The sequence below is a fragment of the Carassius gibelio genome, chromosome A8, assembly GCF_023724105.1.
Source record: "Carassius gibelio isolate Cgi1373 ecotype wild population from Czech Republic chromosome A8, carGib1.2-hapl.c, whole genome shotgun sequence".
Classification (NCBI taxonomy): Eukaryota; Metazoa; Chordata; class Actinopteri; order Cypriniformes; family Cyprinidae; genus Carassius; species Carassius gibelio.
Window position 1 is genome coordinate 18,682,576 of NC_068378.1, and position 24,282 is coordinate 18,706,857.

The 24,282-nt window shown below is 36.4% G+C and overlaps 1 protein-coding gene across 4 annotated transcripts in view; it reads right to left on the reverse strand.

The window, feature by feature from the left end:
• Nucleotides 1-1,474: 1,474 nt before the first annotated feature.
• LOC128018753 (casein kinase I) overlaps nucleotides 1,475-24,282 on the reverse strand; it is a 30,706-nt gene continuing 7,898 nt past the window's right edge. For 2 of the 4 annotated variants that reach the window (XM_052604494.1, XM_052604493.1), the window contains exons 3-12: nucleotides 17,752-17,821; nucleotides 10,487-10,635; nucleotides 10,071-10,305; nucleotides 9,706-9,791; nucleotides 9,033-9,117; nucleotides 8,795-8,943; nucleotides 8,582-8,662; nucleotides 5,222-5,323; nucleotides 3,309-3,415; nucleotides 1,475-2,501 (exon numbers count right to left, since the gene is read on the reverse strand). In XM_052604494.1, coding sequence (XP_052460454.1) covers nucleotides 2,447-2,501; nucleotides 3,309-3,415; nucleotides 5,222-5,323; nucleotides 8,582-8,662; nucleotides 8,795-8,943; nucleotides 9,033-9,117; nucleotides 9,706-9,791; nucleotides 10,071-10,305; nucleotides 10,487-10,635; nucleotides 17,752-17,821 — 1,119 coding nt within the window. In that variant the 3' untranslated portion in view covers nucleotides 1,475-2,446. The remainder of the gene's footprint in view (nucleotides 2,502-3,308; nucleotides 3,416-5,221; nucleotides 5,324-8,581; nucleotides 8,663-8,794; nucleotides 8,944-9,032; nucleotides 9,118-9,705; nucleotides 9,792-10,070; nucleotides 10,306-10,486; nucleotides 10,636-17,751; nucleotides 17,822-24,282) is intronic. The other 2 variants (XM_052604496.1, XM_052604495.1) reach the window with 1 other exon arrangement.

Consider the following 24,282-nt stretch of genomic DNA (forward strand, 5'->3'; position numbering starts at 1 on the left):
TTTCAGACCATAATCCACTTACCTTTTTACATTCTTTGCAGAGCCCAAATCAGCGCCTTATACGCTGGTCTCTTTTTCTGCAGCCTTATCCATTAGAGATTCGACACATAAGGGGTGTCGAGAATGTGTTGGCCGATGCCTTGTCTCGGGCTCCATGTGAGAATCTGGATACCTGATTTAAAAACTTGTATGACTGTGACTGACTTGTTTTCGTAGGTGCCGAGAGTTGCTGTGGTTCCAGTTACAAGTGAGGCCATTTTGAGAACATCTGGTACATTGTAACCCTTATTTTTTCTGATTAATATAGGTCCTTTACAAGGATCCTCTATCTTAAAGGGGGAGGTGTTATGGTGTAAGGGTGTGTGGTTTTTTTTTTTTTTTCTCTTGTGATTTCTTCTAGGTGATGGCGTAATGAACAACACCTGTTATAGATTGGGACGTACGAATAAAAGTGCCTCTGAGACGTGGGTCGAGGCACGTGGGAAGTGACATCATCCCATGCTGCCACTTGATCGCACGTTGTTTGTGGATCTGTCGTCAGTAATTAAATTGATGTGTTAATTTTAAATGTAAACCCCTAGAATTATGTAATAAAAAAATATTCTTCATTATACGTTTTTGGTTTGGTCTTCGTCATTCTTGTTGCAGTTTTGAGCTGACTGTAACAGTGTATACGTATATATACGTGTATACGTATATCTAATATATACATATACGTATATCTAATGTATGTACGTGTATGTATGAATGAATGAATGAATGAATGAAATAAAAATGCAATAAAGTCATAAATAAATTAATCCATGGCCTGTTGCGGAGTCAAGTTTTGGCATAAGCAGAGGAATAAGCATAAGCAAACCATATAAATGTATTGGTAAAACAAACTAATTTTGTTCTGCATGTAACCAATAAAGGGAAAAAGTATGGATTTAAGCACACAGATGACTGAACATTATCTTGTGATCATATGATATAGGACATTACCACAGACACATGGCCATAAGACATTCATCATAATGATGATGTCACACTTAGCATTTAAAAAAACACCAAGTACTAAACAGGTCTGGTGAATGATTGGAATTGCAGGTGAATAAATGAGTCAGCAGCTTATGAAGTGAAAATCCTGATTGGCCCGTAGATCCCTAACCTCGACCCCATCAAACACCTTCAGGATGAACTGGAATGGAGATTGCTAGCCAGGCTTTCACATCCACCACAGTGCCTGACCTCGCAAATGCTCTACTAGATGCATGGGCGGAAATGTGCACCAAACTCCATATTAATATTCATGTATTTAGAATGCAATGATTTTGAAGTCCCTGTTGATGTACACACACACACACACACACTGGAACTGTCCAAACACAGATCTGCATAAAAGTCATAAACTAATCATAATCATGTCATTTGCAAAACTTTAAAATAAACATTGCATTGACTCAAAAAAATGTCAGTGCAGGACAATAATTGCTTAAATTTTAAACATTTTACTTGGAAAGGCACAAACTATGATTTCCTGGTAAATAAACTTTGATATGAGAAATAAAATAAGTACATCATTTTTCTTCTTTTCTTTAAATGTTCCTTGAACAGACATCAGACCTCTGCAGGAGCATTACCACATCAGTTTATATAGTCTGTCGTTTGTCTCGTCATTTCATTTCAAGACCGTGTTGTCTTTTTTGTTTTGCTTTTCAAAAGTGCAATAACAACGACGAGAATAATATCCATTTGTTTCTCCGTCCCCCACAGTACCTCCTGAGACCAGTAACTGTGCTACAGAGTCCACATTGACAGAAAAAAAAGGAAGAATTTATATTTAAAAAGGACAAAAAGTAAGCATTTCCAGGACATTATAACTGCTTTACAACCCAGAGAATCCTCTCAATCCAAAAAAATATATATAAAATTACAGGAAAAAAAAGTCTGGTTGAGATGAAATGTGTCCTGTTATTTAGTAATTTGGTGGGTGTTATTCCCAGTGCAGAGGCGACTCCTGCCCTCACCTTTTTAATCACAAGATCTATTTCTTAAGAAACTTAAATTATCTGTTCACTAATGTAATGTCCCCTGATCAATGAACAATAAATGCTTTGCATGGAAACTAGTATACACCAACTCTTTCAAACAGCATCTTTTCACACCACTGTGGTTTTATGTCATCAATTAATCTCATATCATCTTCTCTTCATCGTTTTGTGTTTATGTGTGATTTTTTTTTACACATCTTCTGTTTCTTCATTTATTTTTAAGGAACCAGAGTCTGTTGGACAGTTAACAACATTTCCTTTGCACTCCATTAAGTGTTGGAGTATCAATGAAAGAAAGTGTGATGGGGAGAGAGAGAAGGAGAAAAAGACAGAGAACAAGATCTGTGTATTTTCTTGCATTTTAAACTTAACAGTGACCAAGAATGTTTCAAGTTCTTTTCAAAGAGTGCGCTTCACTTGTGCCTCTGAAGAGCTTTCCTCTTTCTTCTCTTAAAAAAACAACAGCACCTGAAAGAAAATCAGAGCAAACTTTACTACAGACCAAAAAATATATACGTTATCTATTTCAAATGTCTGAAGCAGAATTATATGGGGGTAGAATAGTTGCATTATTCCAAATAAATAGATTATGAGCCAGAAATAAAACTAAAGCATTTAACAAAAACAAACATATTTACAAAATAAATAGAATGAGATCCACCAATAAATCTTAAGAGTTTCACAAACATTAATTCACAAATTAAAAAATGTGACCATAAATGCGTGCAGCAATCTACAAATGTACAGGACATGAATCACAAATGGATGGCAGGCAAAGTTGTGTTTGTGTCATAAAAATGTCTTTGTGAATATGTTTTTTATTTGCAAATCTCATTCTATTTATTTGTCAATTTAAATTTTTTTTTGTAAATCTCTTTCCATCTATTTGTGGATTATAATTATTTATTTGGAATAATGCAACAATTCTTCCCCTCACAGAATTAGGCTAAAAACGACATAACGAGGAACATTAAAGCAGTAAAGGGACATTCATATAGCAATTTGCAGTGACAAAATTAGTAATTCATAAATAATTAATTTTCAATTAGAATTGATGAGCTTACAGTAATTAATTTGTCTCTTATGATTCATAACCACCCACATACAGGGATAATATAAAACAAAAAATAATATATGAAAAATTGTCAGTGATTAATAGGATACATTATTCTCTGTAATTTGTATACAAATGCATCTACCTGCAGAATGTTTTTTTCTTTTTTTTATGAATGAAAGCTGAACACCACTGGGTACTTCCAGTGATAATAAACTTACTTTGTGTCCTCTGCCACCTCTACCTCAGCAGGTGCAGTGATGGGAGCGTTGGAGTGTCCTGCGGTTGGGTCATCTGTATTCAGCTCTCCATTCGTGGAGCTCATGACCTGAAGATCACACAGACAGAAACAATAAAAACAAGTCATGCAATACCCAAAGAACTGAATTATTTTCAGTGTGTGACATTAGAAAGACACAATTCACACTCTAAAGAACGTATGCATTCTGTAATAATTAATTAAAAACTGTGAATTGTAAATATTAAAGATATGAAATTTATATGACCAAAAGTGCAAACTTCTTTCAGAGTATGTGAAATAATCTAATAAACACATGTACTGACTGCTATTTCATCAAAATAACATTTGATACATATGAAACACCACATAAAGTACTTCCTAAAAAACACCTTTCAACCACAACAATCATCCTTAAAAATTAAAACATATATGGAATAAAGGAGGAAGCACAGCATACAGTGTATGTGTGATCATTTAAATTAGTCATTAATAGGGGTGTAACGGTTCACAAAATTCACGGCTGTGTTACGGTATGTTCTGTAATTGGTTATGTTGCAATGAAACCGAAACAAAACATTTCTGTTTTATGAAGGCGAGCCAATGGATATCACACAGGCAGCATGAAAACTTTGCACAAGAGTTATGCCTGTGAACGTCTTAATCTCAGTCAATTCACTATATGCAGAAAGTGGAAGTAAAAACGGACTGACAAGAGTAATGATGGAGTTTCGGCATCTGACGCCGCATTCTCTCTCAGAGACTAATCTACTTCAATATATGCTGATAACGGTATATAGCTAAATGTTTGAATTTATTCACTTAATATTTCTCTTGTGGTCCTTACATAGTGAGGAAAAAAAAACAGCAAGTCAGTGCTTGGAATAAAAGCTTTTTTATTTCACAGATTTTTATTAATGACTACAGTGTTAATATTTTAGTTATAGGCATATAATTCATTGTAGACCTTAAAAGACCGTTTTTAAAAACATTTTAATTTAGGAAAGGCTACAGGTAAATATATTTTGTAATCCTCGCAGGTTGTCAGTTATGAGGTAATTATTGTTGGGCAAATTAATAGTAATTTTTATTTAATAATAAAAGTAACTTCATAATAATAATAGGCATAGTAAAAATAAGAATGAAACAGGCCTATATTAATTGGAAATGCCAAATTGCAGTGGCACTGAGCAAATTATATTTTCACACTTTAAGCTCTTTTATTTTCCTAATGTAAATTCGATTGGTCCAACAAATCATTCGGTGATCATAAATTATTAATGCGAACCAAACCGAAAGCCTCATACTGAATGGTTCAATAAGAATATCTTATCGTTACAACCCTAGTCATTAATGATCTTTTTTGGGGGGTAGAAAACATGTAACTACTCTGCAACTACACTGTTGGCCTGTCTCATATTCAACCACTTTAAGAGTCATTTTGTAAAATTTCTAACTGGAATCTAAAAGCATTTTTCTTATACACTTTGTAAGGTTTGGGATCTATACGATAACCCTGTGCTGAGGATTATAATATAAGATATAATTATCTCCAGGTTTTAGATGAAAAACCCCAGATCTGTGTTAGACCATGGGATATCATTCTAAAATCCAACACTAGGTGGCATGTGCACCACAAATACACCACTTAAGAGTTTCTCTTTTGAAATCTATCAGCATCCATTAGATCCTATCACACCGTGAGCTGCTCTTTTCAACTAAAACGCTTGATGGCTTCTATTTAAAACACATCTCCAAGGAACGGCACTGTCGCCATCTGGAGTGTGTCCAGAGCCTAAAGGAGCCAAGCAGAGCGTCACAGATGAACGAGTGTGCAAAAGACAGAGAGAAACAGTCACGCTCACCCAGAAAGCAACACCATGGCATAAGCAGTACCTGCACTGAGCCCCCCAGCCTCTCGGCCGTGAGAAGCGACCCCAGAGTCTCCTTAATGGTCACTGGAGTGGGCTGGGACTCACTTCCTTTGGGCTCGGGTGACTGATTGACAGTAGAAGAGCATTTTGGGTGGGGAAGCATGGAGGGTGGGATAGGGTGAGATGGATGGAGATTTTGAGGCATGATGGGAAGGGGCCGGTGGGTGAGTAAACACAAACAAATGAAAACATAACATTAAAAAGAAGACATTTCACATGCAGAAGCTTGCTCAATTACTAAGATAAAAGTTACAAGTGAATTACAAACTAATGTAAATTAACGAGTGAGAAAAAAAACAATACAAACATTATTTTTAAAAAATGAACAACCCAGCAAACATGCAGAATTAAGAAAAGCTGCTATTAGAAATCAAAATGGGTTTTCACAAATAATGACATGAGCACTACCATCATATCTCTTTTGACAGTTTTTTTTTTTAAGACATGCAAGCACAAGCAGAGGGGCACATACAGATACAACAATCTTCCACCAGGCTTTAAAGCTCATTTTATGCTCGTGTAGCATGAAATGAATGCACAGATACTCATCACCACAGGTTAAAATGGGATTTTGGAGTTGGGGCCTCCTTATATATATATATATTTTTTTTTTTTTAAACAAGCAAAATCGCAACTATGTTAGTGAATGCACATCAGGATACATTTGAAAGATTTTATTTAAAGATGTCACAGAAATGGAGGGATGAGCCATAATGAAATCAGAAATTCAAGGGCGGCATTCTATGCTGCACTGAAGATCACCTTCTGTTTGTTAGTGGATGTATATTAGTAACAGGGGCACATTTTGGCTACATTTTATTTTATGATTTCATTGAGACATGAGTGAGCAACAAAGAAATGGTTTATGTGCCAGAGTAGCTTAATCACAGCAAGAACACAAAGTCCAGACAAGGACTAATTTAAAATGTACACTGCCATTCAAAAAGAGTTTTTCTTTTTTCTGTTTGAAGAAATCTGTATTTTTCTTCAGCAAGGATGCATTAAGCTGATCAAAAGTAACGGCGAAGTTAATAATGTTACAAAATGTATATTTCTTAATAAATGTGGTTCTTTTAAATTTGGTATATCAAAAAATCCAGAAAAAAATGCATCAGTTTCCACAAACATTAATGCAACACAACCATTTTTCTCACATATAAGAAATGTTTTTTGAGCTCCGAATCAGCATATCAGAAAGATTTCTGAAGGATCACGTGACTGAAGACTGAAGAGCTGGCTGCTGAAAATTCAGCTTTAACATTACGAAAATAAATTACATTAAAATAGAGAACAATTTAGAAACTGTTGTTATTTAGAAATATTACGGTTTTACTGTATTTTATTTCAAATAAATGCAGCCTACATGAGCATAAGATACTTTTTTCATAAATATTTACAAATCTTACTGACAACAAACTTTCGAAAGGCAGTGTATCTAGACAAAAAAAAAAAAAAAGGAGAATCAGTATCGAGGAATTCTTGTCCTGTCCACATTGTCACAATCATCCAGATATCAGGACAAAAACAGATTCAGGAACATGATATTTATGGACTTTCACCATATGGTTAAAGTCAGAACATTTACGCCCAACAGAAAGTGAAGATTTTGTTTCAACGCAAGGGAACTTTGTCTCTAAGCAACTGTTCAGTAAAACAGATTTGTTCACATCAAGGAAGGCACAACTAACCAGCCTTCCATCCCACTAATTAATCACATGAACGAAGTTCAGAAACAGCATTGCACAACTGTATCTTCACGCTAAACCTGAGCAACTCCTCTAACAACTTTTCTTCTGTCATCAATGTATAAGGCCAAAAACATCAGGGCTTATTCTGATTGGTCACATATCCAAAGAGGAAAAGTGTTCAGGACACTCACCTGGACTGGAGTTGGTATTAGGGTTGTGCCGATAGACGATAGTATCGTGTATCGACGATAGTCAGAGATATCGACGTAAGCAGATGTCTCTGTCGATAGTCAACACGATATTGGGCTCATTCTCTTATTAATGTATTGAATTATAATAATGATAACTGTTCTTATTTTTATGATGCAGCCTATCATAATTCGGCTATCAAACTGCCCAGCTATTTCACTTCAGCAAAAGAGGATTAGACCCTGTAGTCGGTGAAGTTGTAACGCTTTGACTCTGATAACTCGTTAAATCCATGAAATGAAAGAGATAGAAAACGAGGAGTTGGTGTCCCACACATTTAATGGCTGGTACACGGCTCTTCTCATTCACGAGAGATTAAATCTTTCTTGCCATTACAAATAAAGTAAATACAAAATAATAACAAGCAAGCAGGGCGAACTTATCATCCATAGTGGTTCTAATGTCATCCTCTTAAGAGACTGATCACGTAACACTCACTATGTGGTGATGACGTAGAAGGACTCTGTGAGAACCACTATGGATAAGTTCGCTCTGCCGCCGTGTTATTTTCATGCATACCACACAAAAATGTGATGCATGCAAAATACATAGTTTTGGCCGTTACAAAGTCTCCATCCACAAACATACGTACATCGTCTGCAGATATAAGGTATTTCGTTGCACTTTAAGTAATCTGAACGTCATATATGTGCAAGATATTAAACGAGCCCTCACTAATGGAGTTTAAAGCCACAGTTATGTTAAAATGCATCTCATTCTTGTTTCTGTGGCGGTTCGTCGGACTAGTCATGAGGTGCGCGGTCCGGAGCGCTGTATGACTGATGCATCAGTTAAATTCAACCTTACTCCAAATATATGAACTTACCTGTTTTGAATACTTTATATTAAACCTGTTCATTTGTGTCCAATATTAGTGTTAAACTGTCGGACTTTAAAAGAAATCTACTATTGATTTTCACTGTTGACTGATTTCGCAGAACATTTAGACATAACATCTGTGTGCAGATGCGGCAAATTTGTCACAGGATACGCGATAAAACAGTTGCGTCCGACCATATATGAACTAGCTGTTTTAAATACAGTATTTTTATATTTAATGTTAGTTTATCAGTATGTTTGAAAGTATATTTTTCAATTATTGGTGATTTCATAGGCTCCCTCTTGTTCACCTGCCAGGTTTAAAACACCAATTAGTTATACTGTGACAAGAACAAAGAGTCTCTATCTTGCTCCACACATGCACGGTAATATCGTGTATCGTCGATCTCACAGGCTGATGATAATGACGATTTGAAAAATGACCATATCGCCCAACACTCGTGGGTATACTGAATCTGGATACATGTTTGATGCATCCTAAACTGCACTGGAGTGAATGAGATGTATACTACGACCACCTAGGAGTGAAAATGCACCCAGCTCACCTGGTTTTTGGTCTGTTGTTGTGCTTTGTCTCTGCTGCTTGGCTGGGGTGTGTCTGTGGGGATGGGGCCTATGGGTGTAGGCTGTAAAAGACAAGAAGGATCTCACAAACGCATACATGATGACCAAACGTAGCATGACAAAGACTTTTTTACAGCTGAAGTACACAAGAAAGGCATTGAGGGGAAGTGTCTGTAGAGGAAACAAACACTCACTAGAGGCTTGCCGACCCAGTCGTACTCGTAATCAAAGATGTAGCCGTTCCTGTCGAAGAGGTCTGTGAAGAGCTTCCTCAGGTAGTCATAATCTGGTTTCTCAAAGAAGTCTAGTCTTCTCACATATCTCAGATAGGTCGCCATTTCCTCTGCAGGGTGTAAAAATAGGAAATGCGTTAGTTCAGAGAATCGCTTCGCATGCTACTCTGCTTGACATGACTGAATCGGTGGCACTAACCTGGGAAACTTTCACATAGCACTTCGATCGGCGTAGCTCGCTTGGTGTCGCCAATTTTCTGGTAACGTTCTTTCAGTGTGTCCGCCTGTATGGAAAACACACACCTATATTGATTTCCCACCCACAAACTCCTCATGAAAAGACTAAAACTGGCTGAAATGTAATTAAGCATATGCAACAAATCCAGGGCAAGATTTTGCCCCTGGCTAGTTTTATTGAATAGCCAATGACTCACACAACAAATGAAGATGGTTTTACTTTTTGTTTTTTAACATTTACTTTTTCATTCTCACCCTACTGTCATGTGTCTTCCATGTAATCTCTTTATGTGATGAATTAACAATTATGTGAGAGACAGCATTGCAGCAAGTAAACGCTGAGCTTCTAACACCTGTGTGCATTCAGAATCAACCACAACCACTACCGCCATGTGACTGATTGCTCTATGGCACATGGCTGAGAAACTGAAGCACAACGTGAGCAGCTGATATCATCACTTGTTGCCATGTCATCACACTTCTCAGTTACACTACTGTTCAAAAAGTAAGTATACATTAAATTGGTCAAAAGTTATATTGTTATATTAAAAAAAAACAACAACATCCAGTCCTAAAAAAAAGGTCAAAAAAAAAAAAAAAAACATTTCAAGATTGGGTGGCAGAAAAGTGCAAACCTTCAAGCCCTGCCATGGCAAACTGCCTCTCAGGAAGTACATAAACATATGGCCCAGTGCTTCTAGGTCGTCCCTTCTGCTTTGTTCTGAGGAGGAAGAAAATGAACAACTGTTACATGTCATACTGACAGACACAAAAGGTACAATTTCACTGTGAAATGAGATTGATGCATTTAAAACTGCATGATTAAGTGTGTTTCATAAATGTGAGTCACTCAGGAAAATAAAAAAGTATGTAATTTAAGTTGCTGATTTTATTATTTTTCCTCTTCGTCCAAGAAATCAGTTTAAATAAATGTATCCAGAAAATTAACATTTTGGAAATACAAGGCTGATTTTCATAGGAAAATGAAAGGAGTGCACACCTTTTCCCAAATGTGTGTTGATACTCATATATCGTGCAGTGCCAGTCAGGCTCTTATGCTCTCGGTATGGGATGTGTTTTTTGGTCTCGGGGTCTATGTATTCTTTGGCAAGCCCGAAGTCAATGATATGAATGGTGTGCTGCCTCTTGGACCCCGGCCGCCCCACCAAAAAATTCTCTGGCTTGACATCTCGATATATCAAGCTCCGCGTGTGAACGTACTCCATACGTGTTATCTGAAAAAACAAGGAAGATGCTGTTAAGGACATTCTGGACCACCACCCTGCAAAAAATCCCACAAAAACATGCTAGAGCTGAATGATTCCTAGAAATCGTTTAGAAAACAGCCAAAAGAAATCATAAGTATGTAGTATGACTAACCAAAATAGCTGAAACAGGCTCTGACCAGATGCTTACCAGTTGAATAGCTATCATTAGGACGGTCTTGAGAGAGAAAGTGCGGTCGCAGAGGTCAAACAGGTCCTCCAAACTGGGCCCAAGCAGTTCCAGAACCATAGCATTGTATTTCCCGCATGGCCCGAAGTAGAAGACCTGAGGAACTCCCTCTGCAAAGACAAAATGATAATTTAATAACCCAGTAAAATACAAATTTAGAATCTTGAATATCAAACTTTTGTCATGTTTTTGTCCTTTAGAGAAACAGTTCTGTTTATTATATTCTTAACACCACCAAGAGGTTAGCATCCTGTTCACAGCCAGCACAGGCCACCGTCTCTGACAGGACCCATAATGACAACACATTGAACAAAACATTACTACCAAGCCCTTGGAGAGAGGGCACATCATGCAATTCATTAAAACAGCAACTATCTCACACTCACAGAGTTTACAGAGGCCTGTAAAACAGCAGATCTATCCACGTGCATGGCAAGTTCTCTCCCACAGTAACTGCTCAGTGCATAGACTATGAGTATGAACCTGAAAGGTTAATGAAGGCGGGACAGATGACTTGAACATCATTCAACAGAAGTGCTTTGCTTCCATTGAGACTATATAGCATAGTAGGGGAGGGTAATATACCAACTGAAATTACATTGACTGGTATACATTTTCTACTGCAATTATGAAAAACTGGTTTATGGTGGGGAATGGGCACTCAAAGAGCAAAAAGAACTCCCCTTAGATTTTGATGCAAACATGACAACTAAAAAGCATAATAAGCAATGACAAGCAGATATATTTAAATCAATCTAAATATAAAAGTGTATATACATGACAGTAAAAATAGGGGGAAACAATGTAGAGCTGAAGATCTTAATTTATAATATATTACGCAGACTCGGGCCAGGCTTGCTCTCCAGTTTGCGAGGTAAATGAGCGGTCATGTGATGCGTTTCGATTAGCGCGAGAAAGATGTGAAAATGGATACGGAGTAGGTCTAACGGAGGCTTGCCTCTGGCGATTACATTTTGGTTGCACCAGCAACTAAAGCAAAGTCTGAGGTGTGTAAAATTTTGACTATGTTTATAATGAGAATAATGACGCACCAGCAGGAACGCGCTGAAGCCATCTACAGTGGATTCAATAATTTTCCTCCACAAAAACATGTAGGCTTAGCCTAATCTCTGTGAGTAAAGGTTTTTCAAATGACAACTAAATATTTATTGAGTTTTAAATGCATAATGTGGAGAGAGTAGTTACGCTAATGTTGGCATTATCCTTTTATTAAATGTCAGCTGCTAGTGGCAAAGCAAATCGGGCGGAGCCTTTATCTTAATTTCGTTATTGCCAAATACCCATCTTAATAAAAAATGTATCTTGATTTAATTTGTTGAAAAAATACTCGTTTTTATTGGTGCGTTGGTCTATTTATAGGGTAAATGAGCCTATGTCTATTTAGAGTGCTGAGATGTCAAGAGGTCACAGAATATTTATTTTATTTCTTTATCCCAACTTCCAAGTGGTCTATGTTAGTTATAAATAAATTATGTTAAAACATGTATAAATGACTCATTCTTGACAAAAGGCAAAAGAGCTGTGTGTGCGCACATTTGAATAATGTCGGGCTGTAAATGGGTTCGGGCTTTAAAAAAGCTGTCAATCAAAACGTACTTTTCAGGCTCGGGTCCTGTCCGGCATTACAGCTCTAGAACAATGTGTTAAAATATGTATAAATAATCTATAATAATTAAATATAAATAAAATAGTATATACCAATATGTTATTATTATAGTTTTAAGTTATAAATTTTACATATATTTAGCAATGCATTTAATATATAATTTTTTTAAGAATACTGTGCTCTAAATTTCTGCTTATATCTCCCACCACTAGCACCACAGTACATGTTAAGGTTTCAGACCAAAGTAGATAGTCTGGTGCAAATAGCAGGTGTTGAGCATAATTACTTTTTTGAAGCGGTCTTTGAAAAATCAAGCATTCCTGTATCCTGTTACTTCACAAAACAAAACCTATAGGACATACAGTTCTTAACTGCCTCCCATTGCCAATGTTTCCAATTCAATTTCTCGGTCGTCTGTTCCAAATCCCACATGTGTGTGATCTTCGACCCAATGGTCAGATGCAGAGGCACATGAGACAGCGAGCCTAGGGAAACCTAGCTCCAGGGAGGATTATAGAAGGATTTACCTGACTTGGTAAACGTCATTTGCAAACACCTGCCTGCACTTTAACCGGCCAGATCCGTTAGGGAACCACATTGATGATGAATGTGCCCACGGCAAGAGTGCCGTCAGGAAGCTGACTCATCAAAGCACCAGATCCAAGGTTTAAATCCAATGCCAACTCGACAATCAGGAGGAGGAAAATTACAACCATGCGAAGCTGGATCACTTCCTTGAATTGCAAACAAGTCCGTGACAAGTTTCAAATCATACCAAATTTTTATTTTTATATTTGAATAATTGAAATCAGGACTATGAGAGGAAGCACCGTTCAATTTATCCATGCAGTACACAAAAAAAGCTGCACAACAGAGTGGCATGTGATGAGCAGTAATTACAGAGTCTACAAAAAATATATCTGGACATGCAAGACACAGCTTTCAATTAGCAATGATCCGATAACAACATTACAGGGCTCCAGACTGCGACCAACCATTTTTTCTGTCGATGCAACAAATTTTTGTGAGTGGTCGCGCTGGCGCAACCACTGCGTTGTCCAACTCATGAGCTCTGCCATTTCTGCTGCATTTGAGAAACATAAAACAGCAAAATAAAGAAATTAAAAATAAAACACACTATGTTTGATCTGCACATCATGGACCGTTTATCAGCTTGCACAGCGGCACATACAAACTTGTCCAAGCTCAGATCAGCTTTACTCAGGAGTTGATTTCGTGACACTGTTACTGCACAGATGCAACAGTGCTGCGAGATCTAGTGAGAATCATTAAAATTCTGCACAGAAATCTCTGTTATAAACAGCGCTGACATTCATTTGGAAACCAGAAGTGGTAATACTAACTGTAACCATGGTGTTGTGCTAGAAACAGTCGAATGCATTACATCATTCATTTCAAGCACTTTACAATGACTTTCAAGCATTTCACAATTATATACAGCACTTTAAAGCTCTTAAATGATCCCGTTTGAATCTTACTTTTAATGGGATGAACAAAATATACTTTGTGGTAAATAACACTTTCAATTTAACATGTAAAATAAAAAAAATACATCAAATCACAATTCTAACCAGTAGACAGCAGCAGAGAATCACTTATCGGCTTATTAGTCATTCATTTCTACTTTGTCTCTATATTTTGAAGTTATAAAATTACCATTATAAACACTTTTTTTGTGTATGAAGTAAGAAACGTCACAAAGTGCCTTGAAAAACAAACTTTTCTTCAATTTACTACTAAATCACGCATAATCACTGAAGTAGGTCAGTTCCATATACCGTATTTTCCGGACTATAAGTTGCACATTTTTTTCATAGTTTGGTTGGTCCTGAGACTTATAGTCAGGAGCGACTTATTTATTAAAATGATTTTGACATGAACCAAGAGAAATTAACTAAGAGAAATTAACTAAGAGAAATTAACCAAGAGAAAGCCACGGCTTGCGGCTGGAGACGGTAATGTTTAGAACAATGTGTTAATGCGACTTATATATGTTTTTTCCTCGTCATGACGTATTTTTGGACTGATGCGACTTATACTCAGGTGCGACTTATAGTCCTAAAAATACGGTACTAACATGTACGCTACTGTCAATTTTCTACCATCTAAACTCAAGCTTAGTGCTTTACTGTCAAATCTGTATAAATAATAAACAAAAGAAAAATAAACAAGAAATGAACATGAAATGTTATTAGTAACTGCATTTGCAAAACAATAGTAATTTTATGATTAAATTACCTATATCTTACTAGTCTTACTAGACACTACCCCCAGCGCTACCAAATCTGCTCCTGGTGCAACCATATGTAGAACGTAGTGGCAATGTTATTCTTGAGCCCTGCATTATGACTTATGCAGAGAATTTGATATTTTTAATATGGCAGATATCCGATAAGGTTCTAATGATAAATGAAAATCATTCTGATAATGAAAACCATTCTGAGCTGAGGTGCAATTACATGACTCAGCTAAACACACAAGCATAGTTGCAAGTTCTACAGTGCTCTTCTTCATGTGAATATGAGTGTGCAGTTAAAAACTAGATTAGAGTGGCATCTGCTGTTAAAAGCTAAGCTTAGAATCGATTCCAGAGAGAATTGCATTCGGAATCAATCCATGAATCGCTATGCATTGCTTTATCGTCAAAGCCTTAAAAGTATTATAACATTATGAAATACAAAATACAATGATAGCAAAAGTAATCGAAAAACAGTCAGAAACATCCACCCATGATTAAATATTCATTATTAGCTGATTAATATCAATGTCAACCGATATTGATAAAAATAATAAAACAATCAATCAATAGACTAATGCTGTTAGTGATCAGCAGATCAGTTTTGGCAAATGTACGAAATTAGCTCATACATTTTTAAAAGTGGTTTAAGTGTCCAATCATCTATGCAGGCAGTCTCTCATTTTATGGATTTTTTTTGAGGCACACCGTTGCACTTTAAACAGCCTCTGTGCAGCAACACCAAATTTCGAAAAGGAGATTTTCTGCCATATCAAAATCCCACTCACTTACATCACTAAGTGAGCTTGAGAGAAAACAACACAACTCATTGTTCATCGAACACATGTCCTCTCAGAGCAGATGCATTGGAATGTCAAAGTTTAGAACACATGCCCAAGTGAAGGCTTGCACATTAAAGATTCAGCATGCAGCCGGAGAACAACAAGGCCCTGATTCCATTAGCGGGACAGTGGAAAAGAATCAGGAGCTGAAACGTGATCGTTCCAGCTAGCGCAGGTCCCAGTGTGATTCAGGAGATGAGAGGGCTTGCGTTATCCGCCCTGCTGCATAAAACATCCACAGCCTGCACTGCAGAGAGTTCCATGACCCTTTTCCCCCAAACGTCAGAGATTGAATGCAATGAATGAAAAGCCACTAATCAAATCACAGTCACACCATGCAAACTCAGCTAAAAAAAACTCAAGAGCTTTAATCAGCAGCACAACAACAATTAAACCTTTAAAAAAAAAAGCTATTTCAAACAAGACACAAAAGCAAGCCAGCAAATTCCCCTTCAATGCACTTTAAAATGTTTCACGATTTAAATAATTGACAGAGGCATAAAAATGTATGACATTTAAGGTACAAAACTGTTGATGGGCTAAGCAAAGATCCTATTTATGATAAATGCAGCACTGTAGAATCATGGAGCACAGGTAAAAAAAGAGGGTGTGGAATTACGCCCCAGAAGTATGCTAATATGACCTGGATTCATTTTCCAGTACAGGAGAGAATTAACACTCTATTTAGCCGTAGGTGCATGTGAGCAGAGGTTCTCTGGTGGCTTAAGACAAGTCTCACAATGGCAGATCCTCTCAAAGGATTCTCTGTTGGAAAAGCTGGAGGGTCTGGTTTAGTTGTCGCTCTCTGGCTTCATAAACCTTTAGATCCAGAGTATACAACTGTGAATTACTGGATCCAACTGGCTTACTTTGGAAAGTGAGGTTCACTTTGAAATGATGGTTATGCATTACCAGAAAGTCTGGTTGTTTAAGATTCAGTGTCACATTGAAAATCATAGGTTGAATGTGCATTCATCTTTAAGTGCTGAACATCTCTTCACATTTTGAGCTGACCGCTGACGCTGAGCTCTTACGTCATTCCCCCAGAACTGCTTCAGTTTTACAACAGTGAGCGTGATTAGAGTGATAATAATGTTTTGAACATGGATATTTTTCTTTAAAAATCGATTCGCTACAGAAGGCCTTTGCTCACCCCCCCCCGGAGCCATGTGAGACACTTTTTTTTGATGGGTGTGCTTTTCTCATGAACTGATGGAGTGCAACACCTGCTGAGTTGCATCAAAAGGCTTGAAAGATCAAAGACAATTTTTTAAATAACTTTGACTGGATTCGTATGAAAGAAGAAAGTCATATACACCTAGGATAACTTCAAGGGGAGTAATTTATGGGCTCATTTAAATTTTTAGGTGAATTAAGGATGTTTACACATTTGAATTGGAAAAAATGCTGACAAAAATACTAAAGATATGAAGATATTGAAGAAATGAAGATATTCATTATTTGCAGCGCATGCAATATTTACTGTTTTTATTTTATGAATGTAAGATTTTCTGCTCCAATGTAAGACCTTTTAAGGTCTTAATGTGTGGAAGCACGAATTATGACTTTTTAAGACCCGCAGAAACCCTGTAAATAGTCAAACAATAAAAGATTAATGATTATTCTTTCTTTAGCCCTGTAAAAGACCTGGATCAAAACAACAGCAGCAACCTAAACACAAGAGCCATCCGTGTTTATTTTCTCTTCGTGCACTACTGAACATATGGCTTTCTTCTAGTCACGTGCTGGACATTCGATAATGGTAACCCAGCCGTGAGGAGTTGTGTAGTTATAAATATAGCGGGCCTGCCCTGCACGCCAGCACTTTCACTGGCTATTAATGTTACAGGGGTGGCAGCAGTGGCTCTGGTGAGCTGGCAGAGGATCAGATCCCGGCTCTGGAGACAGGCGTTCAGTGAATGAGATCATTTCATTGCAGGGTGGCTATGAGTCGATGTGAATTAGAGCTGCACTTCGCACCAGTCAACCTTCCGGTTCAGTGATCAGATGGATGGAAGCACCGAGGATTTGTACAAGCTGCTCGTCCTTTTCATTGTAGGGCTTAAAAGGATCAAAGTTCAGCTTTCTGGCTCTGCAACATGTATGGTAATTACAATCAAAATGGCCGGGTGCAGCTCTTCAAACACACAGCTCTAGATTTAATCTGTTTTAACCTCATTCATAAAGCAAATGATCATTTAAATCTGGGAGGGTGATACACCAAGGCATTACACGATGAATAAGGACTTGAACACAACCTTCTCATAGCAGACTTCCCTTCACCTTATACCCCATTAATCTCGATCCAATCTTAGACCCTCCTTCTTTTCAATGTCTTCTGCTGCTGATGGGTGAAGCAACCACATCAAAAGGGTGGAAATTACCGCCCCCACAATTCTCAGCACACATCTGAAGGATGATCAGTCCCATACAGGATGAGTAGGTGGCGGCTTTTCATAAACTATGTAACATACAATTCTAGAAAGGCTGTGAGGCTTACCTGAATTTCCCAGCTGTTTATAAAATCTATACTCCAAATGGAGTTGAGGTGCTCTGGATTTGATTGGCTCCTGAAAGAGAAGAAACAGAAAAGGCTAGGCATTAAGAGGATTACAGGAAATCATCAGAGAATCTGTCAAATATAACACAAACATGACAATAATCCCTGGCTTCAGCCTAGCACAAACTAAAGGTAATCTTGAGACAACATATACAGAATTCTCTGATGTATATAGATCATTTATTCCAATAGAACATTTATGTGAAGAAATCAGTGGTCAAATTTATGGATAAATCTGAACTTGTCCTAATTCCAAATTCACTGAAACAGTTGCAGTGCTTTACAGCTGAATGGGGAGATCATCAATACAGAACATATTTCAGTCTGTAAAGATTGATTGTAGGATGCAGTGGAAATCTGGATAAAAGTGATAATATTTAGTTGCAATTAGGGATGGGCATTTTGGTAAATTTCTCATTTCGATCATAGATAAATTTAAAAAATTATTAATCGTTTAATCGGGGGTGGGGCTTGTGTGAGGGGCGGGGCATGGACAATGGATATAAATGTAAAAAATCTGAAGATTGTTATGAAAAGGAATGTTAAAAATGTAAATCTGACATGAAAACTTGTCTATGAAAACATGAACACATGATTAGGACATGTTAGATTATGATTATGACAAAGCAATGTTATTAATAAAGAAGCATCTAGAAAGAAATATCTTCCTGAGGTGAAGGGTAACTTTATACCAATAAACTGAAGCTGATCCTATGACACATCCTATGATAAATCCGATAACTGAAATACATAGCAGGCGTAACATTACAACTTGTATCAGCACAATAAGATGCCAAGTTATGCATTAGACCGAGAAAGAGAGAGAGAGAGCGCGTGAGCTCCCGCTGATGCGTTTTCATGACAGTGCGCTGAAAGATGGGCAAGGACTGATTTTACTATAGATTCCTATAAAATTCTGTTATTAAGTGTAATAGTTGTAATTAAGTTTTATTTTACATCCACCTGTGTATTCTCGAAGCCATATGAACTGAATTATGCCCACAAATATGACGACAAAAAATCTTGGCTGCATTATTATAACATCAGTAATAAAATAATACCAATAATAATAAATAAAATAAAAAACATCTTAAAGCAATTACAATCATTATCGGGCATTGCATATATGAGCATAGGCTAGCTATTACAAATTTATCTGAAACAAATTCGCCAATGCAGATGTGAACCTGACCGAAAGTGTAACTCAGATTGCGCTTTACAAACACGAAAGTATAATAAATTCACATTAGTGTCACTGTCATTATTATGTATTCTAATATTTAATCAATATGTTGTATTCAATTTGCACATTCTGATCAACCAAAATTTTATTTAACAGCATGAAAATCACTGATTATTGCTAAATAATTGAATAAATTATTTTCATAATCTCTACGAATATGTTCATCGTAATTAGGCTACAAATATATCCAATGCATTTTTATTTTATAAAAAACTATTTCATTATTCATCTGTGATTTAAAAATTAACACACAAAGATAGTTTTTCTTTTTTGCTACTTTATTCAACTGAATTTTTTTTAAAACAAAACATTGTCTTCCAGTATAACTTTAGCAGCATATTTTGATCCAGCGGTGAATTTAAAATAACAAAAATTTTAAAACTTCGTTTTTTAAAGATAAAGAAAAAAGTTCACCAAAGTTTAAACAAACAACTGCTATAAGGTATAAAATGGAGACCAAATAGCCCAGATATTTTAATTATGGCTAAAACTCAAAACTAAAATAATAATATTAATAAAAAAAAAAAAAAAAAAGTATATATTTACCACGACCGGTAAAAAATGTTTGTTCAAAAAGATGAGTTGGTCTACGCGCTCAGATGAGAGCCGAATGGGAGTCTGTTCACAATTAGGTCGGCGGTGGAATAAATTCGCTCCGCTGGAACAGATGTTGCAGGAACAGCCAGGTACCACTGGACAAGTATGCTTGGCTTTATAAACCGATTCTCATTTACCTTCCACCACAGTTAAGGAAAACTTTAAACCTTCTCCATCGCTGAAACTAATGGGCAGCAAATCTTTCACCACCATTTCAGCAATTAGCTGTGTCGTCTTCTCTGTTCTGCCTGCGTTGCATTTAGGTCTTACGGCAAGTGATTCAATGCTCTTCTGAATTGCCGCTCCGTTATCGCCAGACATTTTATGTACAAATGTTAGATGATAGCGCATTGTAGTTCTTGTAGATTTGTCTGACAGCTTGGTGCTGCACAGCTTGCACTGAACTGTATTTTCATCATTCTTCTCAAAGGGAAACCAGCCATCACTTTGAGGCCATGATTGTCTCTCTTCTCACATCTTTTGAGGCATCAAGTGGGAAGCTAACCAATCAGAGCTCAGGGCGCCGCCCAAAGTGCTGCCATAACCAATCCAAAAAAATAATAATTCAATCATCGTTTACACGATCGATCATCGCTGCCGAGTACTCAAGTACTCGATCACTGTTGCACATCCCTAGTTGGCCACAAAGAAAGTTTTATTTTTAAGAACACTCAGATAAATAAATTAATACACATAATTAAAAGGAGATAATAAATAGACAAACAGGACATATAAAAAATAAATCTAAGCAACAAAATGAAAATTGATTTTTACAGAAATGACAAGTGGAAATGTCAAGCGGTTTACATCATTTAAGACAAATCAGTAAAAGCTGTAAGAATACAGATGGCACAAGTACTCTTTTAAAAACTGAAGTAGGATGATAAAATGAGAAGTAAATGCCAAAAACAAGACTGACTGTATCAGTTCTCGTTGTCAAAACAGCAGCGAATGTTCTGTCACCCATTATAAAAGTCAAGAGAGATTGCCTGGAAAAAACTTTCCAGTGTTTAATGGCCTGTAACAGAGAACACAGTGAGCGAGTCCTCAATCAGGTGTCATGTTACAGAGACATCAGAGTTCAGCAGCCAGGCCTCGCAATCTCCCAGAGCCTGCAAACAGCCAGCACTCAGGGTTTAGCAGCATCCCTCCACCTGATCACAGATGTGCACAAACATGACCTTAATTGTGTAATGGTGGCCCTGTGATTAAAGCCTTTGGGCTGGCAATGAAAAAAAAAAAATCACAAGTTCAATCTTAGGTACATTATTGGGTGACCCATGTTCCAATAAACACAAATATCATTGAATAAAGCACTTAACCACAGGATGCTCTAGGAAGACATCATATAAAATTAGTACACTGTGAGTTACATTGGATGAAAAACATCTGCAAAAAATTACAAACAACACTGATATTTTATATTATATCAGAAATGATTTATATAATTATATATAATTAATAATCTATAATTGTATAAATATATAAATATTTCCAAAATAACTGGGAAAATAATTATTATTGCCAAGGGGAAAAAAGCCATGTTTAGGAAAAGTCTGTCATTACCTGAAATAAACATAACATTAAAATTAACATTAATCATTTTTATTTAGTGTAACTTGACATACTATTAAAACTAATACTGAATCCTATAAAAAATATAATAGAGACTATTTCAAACAAAAACTAAAAATGACAAAATCTTAAATTATAAAAACTTCAGCAAGAATTAAAATGAAAAATATAAAACAAAAACTGATTTAAAATATTACCAACAATTATATTAGTTAAGGGTCATCATGGTTACTAAAATAACACTGCTTCAGTACAACATGGTACTTCAGGAATCTTTCTAATATACTGATTTTGTGCTCAAGAATAACTCTTTAATTATAAGTTTTGAAAACTGCTTTTTTCAGGATTCTTTGATGAATAGAAAGTTCAAAAGAACAGCATTTACTGGAAGAAAATCTTTTGTAAGATTTTAAATCTTTACTTTTATGTTGATCAATTTAATTCATCCTTGCTTAGAAGTTTTCATTTTAAAAAGGTTTCAAGGTCTGCTGTGGCACTGAAAGGTAAAATCAGTAGAATAATGGCTGGGTTGGGTAAAACACTAGAGACTAAGAGGGCTCTATGTTCTGGATTCTAATAGTTCAATCCAGCTCATGTTACTTGCTCAGAAAACGGTCAAACACAGCGGTGCAGAGCTGCATCTGTTGAGCTGTGATGTAACAGTGGTCAGGCACACATACAGCTCTTTCCAGGAAGAACAGTGAAGGGATCAGGACTGATTAAGCAGACCAGAATGTCCATCCAAATCTCTCAGCTTTTAAGGGAAGTGGGGGCAAAGTTTATTGATATATGATATACACCTCTGGTACACATTCAAACAAGCTTGAAATAAACCATTTAGAATCGTAAATAAACAAATAAATAGCACTGAGAGATACAGTTATACTCTTTAAAATCAACATGTGTCATGCATTAAAATCTCCGGGAATCACTTCACAGTTTCAGTAACTTTGCATTTCCTTCAGTTTTCCATTTAATGAGATGGAAATGATCTGATACAGTTAGTGGATTCCATGCAAACTTTTAAAACACAGTTTCTGTTCATGCAAATGAGCATCATCATGAATCACTGTTATAAACAGGATGCCCAAGGCACTACTAGCACAGGTTGCTATTGTGAGCACTTTGACCAGTGCAAAAACGAGAAATCAGTGTCCTGTCCTAATACCCATGGACAGCTCCACCCAAATAATTATTCAACCATAGATATGACCAAATAGCATGACATTATTTAGTATCATGAGATCTCGGAGTGCTATTAGCCGATATTAGCATGACAGATGACATTAGCAGAAAAGGGAGAGTTGATTAATTCATAATAAGACCAGGAACATGTATTCAAATAAACAATGTGACATTTGTTTTCATGTTTCCTGCTGTATTAGACTATTATATAATATACGACCCATCTTTGAACTGCAACCGAGATCAAGTCAACTAGTCCAAAATCAGTTCCTCTTTGACTTTCCAACTGACTGAGCTTTGAGAATGAATGTACAGTCTCCCCAAATGACACAACTGTAAGCAAGCAAGAGTGGACAGCCATGAAAAGCATTTCTACAAACTAAAGCTTTAATGTCATTAAAAAGCTTGAGAGATGGTACTGAGCAAATTCACTGTGTAGAAATAATTCAGGAGTCCCTGATCTCATTTTAATGTGATGCACTCTGCCCTTACACGCATGCCATTAGGAAACATATAATCCAAAAAAACGACTGTGAGAAGCTGAACGGAGTTAATCCTTGTCAGTCAGTTGCAATCGAAGATATCATCTCCTGCATTAGAGGACTTAAGTACATCTTAACCTTGAAGATAAAGTATAACTGGCTACAGGTATTACTTAATTACAAAAAACATTCAGTTTGAGCTGCTTTATGATGAGCAGCAAAGCAATGCACATAATCTTTTACCTATGTAATTAGTCAATAATAAGAAACAGATCATGAAATTGTTGATTATTGAAAATTAGTATATTTGCAGGATGCAATGTCGAATATATTTTTTATTTCAAAGATTAAACGGGTCAACATTGGACAGAAGAGGGATTTCAAAGCAGTTAGCTATCTATTGCTGTGAAATACCCTACAATTTGGGAGACTGTCCACAAAACAACCTTCAAGACCAAGATTATATGTAATCTCTGCCCTGGAAACCAGTCTCAGTGTTTACATGTGTTGACATTTTTAGGGAGCTAATCATCTGTAATAAATTGGTTACTCTGAAATTATATAGAACTAACTAGATACATAAGTGGACTCAAAAAGTAAAGAATTCTTGCAGAAGTTGCTTACGCAGGTGGTGCATAAACAACATTCACTAAAATGTGCCAACAAACTAAATTAACTAGAACGTCTGGGCCCCAAGGACCATCTGGAATGCCAAATGTGTATGTTTTGATGAGGTGTTAGAAAAGCCAGGTGGGGACCCATCATTATTGCTGACAAGGGCTGAAGAGGGCAGGTTGCACAGCCAGCAGCCCACACAATGAGAATGCAAGAGATCAGTAAGATTTTTAATGTGTTTTAAAACAAGTATTTTCTGTTCATCATAGCTGCGTTTATTTAACTAAAAATAGAGAAACAAACAGTTATATTGTAAAATATTATTACCATTTAAAATCTCGTTTTCTATTTTAATATACTTAAAAATGTTATACATTTCTATAATGCAAAACTGAATTTTCATCAGCCATTACTCCAGTACTCAGTGTCACATGATCCCTCAGAAATTATTCTAATATGCTGATTAATTGTCAATGTTGAAAACAGTTGTGCTGCTTTATATTTTTTTGGAAACCGTGATTTTTTTTCAGGATCATTTGATGAATCAAATTTAAAAAAGTGTTCATTTAAAATAAATAAATATTTTGTTCAAATACATTTTTGTTCAAATACCCAAATGAATTGTTTCTATCATCAATATGTAAAGCCAAAATAAGCACATTATACGACAGTCACAACCAGGGCCTTCAGTCTGAAGTAATTATGGGCAAAGGTGTCGAGGAGTCTGGATAAGACAGAAACAGCTGGTCTGTATCCTGCTCCTTTAACCCCTTG